The sequence below is a fragment of the Scyliorhinus canicula genome, chromosome 22, assembly GCF_902713615.1.
Source record: "Scyliorhinus canicula chromosome 22, sScyCan1.1, whole genome shotgun sequence".
Lineage (NCBI taxonomy): Eukaryota > Metazoa > Chordata > Chondrichthyes > Carcharhiniformes > Scyliorhinidae > Scyliorhinus > Scyliorhinus canicula.
Genome location: NC_052167.1, coordinates 1,509,653 through 1,512,829, shown reverse-complemented (window position 1 = coordinate 1,512,829; position 3,177 = coordinate 1,509,653). Strand labels below are relative to the sequence as shown.

At 52.4% G+C, this 3,177-nt stretch overlaps 1 protein-coding gene across 3 annotated transcripts in view; it reads left to right on the top strand.

Moving 5' to 3' along the window:
• Positions 1–297: 297 nt before the first annotated feature.
• The window catches only part of zswim8 (zinc finger, SWIM-type containing 8), a 197,350-nt gene continuing 194,470 nt past the window's right edge, over positions 298–3,177 (top strand). For 2 of the 3 annotated variants that reach the window (XM_038782798.1, XM_038782796.1), the window contains exons 1-2: positions 298–381; positions 1,690–2,420. In XM_038782798.1, coding sequence (XP_038638726.1) covers positions 2,243–2,420 — 178 coding nt within the window. In that variant the 5' untranslated portion in view covers positions 298–381; positions 1,690–2,242. Of the gene's footprint in view, positions 382–609; positions 719–1,689; positions 2,421–3,177 lie in introns of those variants that run through there. The other variant, XM_038782797.1, reaches the window with a different exon arrangement.

The following is a 3,177-nucleotide window of genomic DNA, read 5'->3' as shown; positions in this document are numbered from 1 at the left end:
AAAAAAGGATGAAGATGACTTGTCTGAACTGCAAGAAGTCAGACCACAGAATGCAACATGATTCATACAAATAATGACAGATTTCCAAATGGGGGAGGTCAGTGTGTGTGTGTGTGTGTGGGGGGGGGGGGGGGGGTATTTCTGGCTGTCAGCAAAACATATAGTTAATCCTAAAAAGAACATGCTGCAAGAGAGAGAGAGAGGAAAGCTGAGTGAGAACCAACCCCTTTATATATATATATATATATAGTTGCTGCTCCTCCCACTTTCGCTGTCAAAGTGGTTGCACGTCAGCCTCCCATTTCCTTTTACGTATAGGAAGTACCCGGGTTAGAGGTCGTTATACACATCTGAGCAAAGAGGAAAGGAAGAGTGGGAGCTGTGAGGGCTAATATTCTCTGTGTTGTCGCTGTCTGTGTATGTGTGTGTGTGTGAGAGTCAGAGTCAGGGTGCTGCTGCAAGCTGGGCTGCTGGGGGACGGGCAAAGCTCTCTCCCTCTCCCCATTAATTTTTTTTTTGCAACGAGAGGGAGTGACAAGTGGAGAGAGAGGAGGGAGGGAGAGAGAGAGAGAGAGAGGAGAGAGAGAGGGAGGGGGGGAGGGGGGGGGGGGGGGGGTGGATAAATGCCTGCAATTCAAAGCCTGTGCAAAAAGAGAGAGAGAGAGAGAAAAATCATGTGATAGAAACGGAAGTGGCCAACAGCTGATGACTGGCCCAGGTGAAGTATCCATGTTTAGAGAGGGAGGGAGAGAAGGAAAGAGGGGGACACACACACTGTGTTTGTGGGGTGGGTGGGAGCCTTAAAAACACAAACATCCAAAAGCTGTGAGCAAAGCCAGCTCCCAATTGCTTTATTTATCTGCTTGTTAATGATTTCTGTGTGTGTCAACTTTTTGTTGTGTGTGTGTCCCTCTTGCCTGCCCCCAGGCAGAGGGAGGGGGATTGGGGGGGCAGAGGGAGGGGGATTGGGGGGGCAGAGGGAGGGGGAAGGGGGGGCAGAGGGAGGGGGAAGGGGGGGCAGAGGGAGGGGGAAGGGGGGGCAGAGGGAGGGGGAAGGGGGGGCAGAGGGAGGGGGAAGGGGGGCAGAGGGAGGGGGAAGGGGGGCAGAGGGAGGGGGATTGGGGAGGGAGGGGGATTGGGGGGGCAGAGGGAGGGGGATTGGGGAGGGAGGGGGATTGGGGGGGCAGAGGGAGGGGGATTGGGGAGGGAGGGGGATTGGGGGGGCAGAGGGGGGGGCAGAGGGAGGGGATTGGGGGGCAGAGGGAGGGGGATTGGGGGGCAGAGGGAGGGGATTGGGGGGCAGAGGGAGGGGGATTGGGGGGCAGAGGGATTGGGGGCAGGGGGATTGGGGGACGGGGGGAGGGGGGGGGCAGAGGGCTGGGTTGAAGTTTGTTACCTGCTGCAAGGGGGCTTCCCCCGCCTGCAGTTTCAGGCTGAAATTGACACATTTGTTTCCAGCGCCGCCGCTCTTGTTGCCATTTGGGGAAGAGGAGGGAATCCCCAGCCAGGGACCCCCCTCTCCCTCTCACTGCTCAAGGACAATGTGCCCAGGAACAGAGGCAGCAGCAACCTTGTGCCTCCCGTGTATTCAACAAATGAACATTTAGTGTCTCCCTGGCCGCAGGGGAGCCAGAGGGGAGGAGGTTACATTTTGTAAAATTTCACCTTTCTCTGTTTTTCTTCTTTCAGATCCCTGAAGATTTAACTGGAGGCGATTCTTCCTCCCTCCACCTCCCACCACCTTCCCCTCTTTAGCCCAGTGTGTGTGTGTGTGTGTGTGACTGATCGCTCTCCACAGCCACACGTTCAGCCCCACTCTCCGGAGTTTCTTCTGTGTTTTTAATTTGTTGTTGCGAGGGTTTATTGATTTGCTGTTGGAAAATTGGGAATGCGGGATTCCAGCGACCTGCTATCCGTCGGGGGGATTGAAGACCCGAATGAATGACAAAGGAGCAGGAGGAAGCGGAGGAGGGAGGGAGTGGGGGTGCTCAGAAAACACACAGCAGTCTCCACTTGAAACGACCCCCTCCCCACCTCAGCTGACTCTGAAGTCGACTCCAACGTGAAGAAGTTGGGAGTCTAATCGAGGCCCCTTTTATTAAGCCCAGGAATTGTGTCCAGATCCATTGTTCCTAAGTGCCTGTTGGAGCTTGGATTCCTCCACACACACACACTCTCTCTCAACACACACACACCTTGTCTGCTTTTCTTTGTCTGGATCAACCCTGCCCGTGTAAATGTGATGGAACTGATGTTTGCCGAGTGGGAGGATGGTGAAAGGTTTTCCTTCGAAGACAGTGACCGGTTTGAGGAGGATTCCCTCTGTTCATTCATCTCTGAGGCAGAGAGCCTGTGTCAGAATTGGAGAGGATGGAGGAAGCAATCTGCTGGCCCCAATTCACCTACTGTTAAGATCAAAGGTGAGCCAGTTTATTCTTTGAATTACCAAATGCCCTTGGCAGATTTCCTTGCTGTCTTTTGTTGATTAACTTCATGAAAGTAATTATTTTACACCCCGCCCCCCCCCACCAAAAAAAACCTGTAACCACCCCTGCCCCCAGCTCTCTCAGACAGCCCAGTCACACCGTCTCCACAAACTTTTGCATTAAAAAAAACATGTCAATGGCTTTTCTTAACCCAAGTTACCTAAAGGAAGAGGGCGTGAAACTGGATAGGGAGGGCCTAAACTTTTTTTAAAGCTTGTCTTTGTAAAAGGATGCATCGCCCATTTAAGACCCGCGTGCAGTACTGGATTGTAATTGTACATTTGTGGAGAACCAGTTTTGTTTTTTGGAGACAAGAATTATTTGGGATACTAAACAACGTTTAAATTTTGAGGTATTCATGAAGTCTGTGCTGCACCAGTTCTATGATTCCATATGTGCCTGTGTTCCGTAAATTTATTCTGCATTAGTACTTTTCAGGCCTTGGGTGACTGTCTGTCTGTGTGGAGTTTACATGTTCTCCCCGTGTGTGCGTGGGTTTACTCCGGGTGCTCTGGTTTCCATCCACAGTCCAAAGACGTGCAGGTTAGGAGGATTGTCCGTGATTAAAAAAATTGCCCCTGTGTGTATGTTAGGTGGGGTTACAGGGATAGGGCAGGGGAGTGGCCTAGGTAGGGTGCTCTTCCAGAGGGCTGGTGCAGTCTCGATGGGCTGAATGACCTCCTGCACTGTA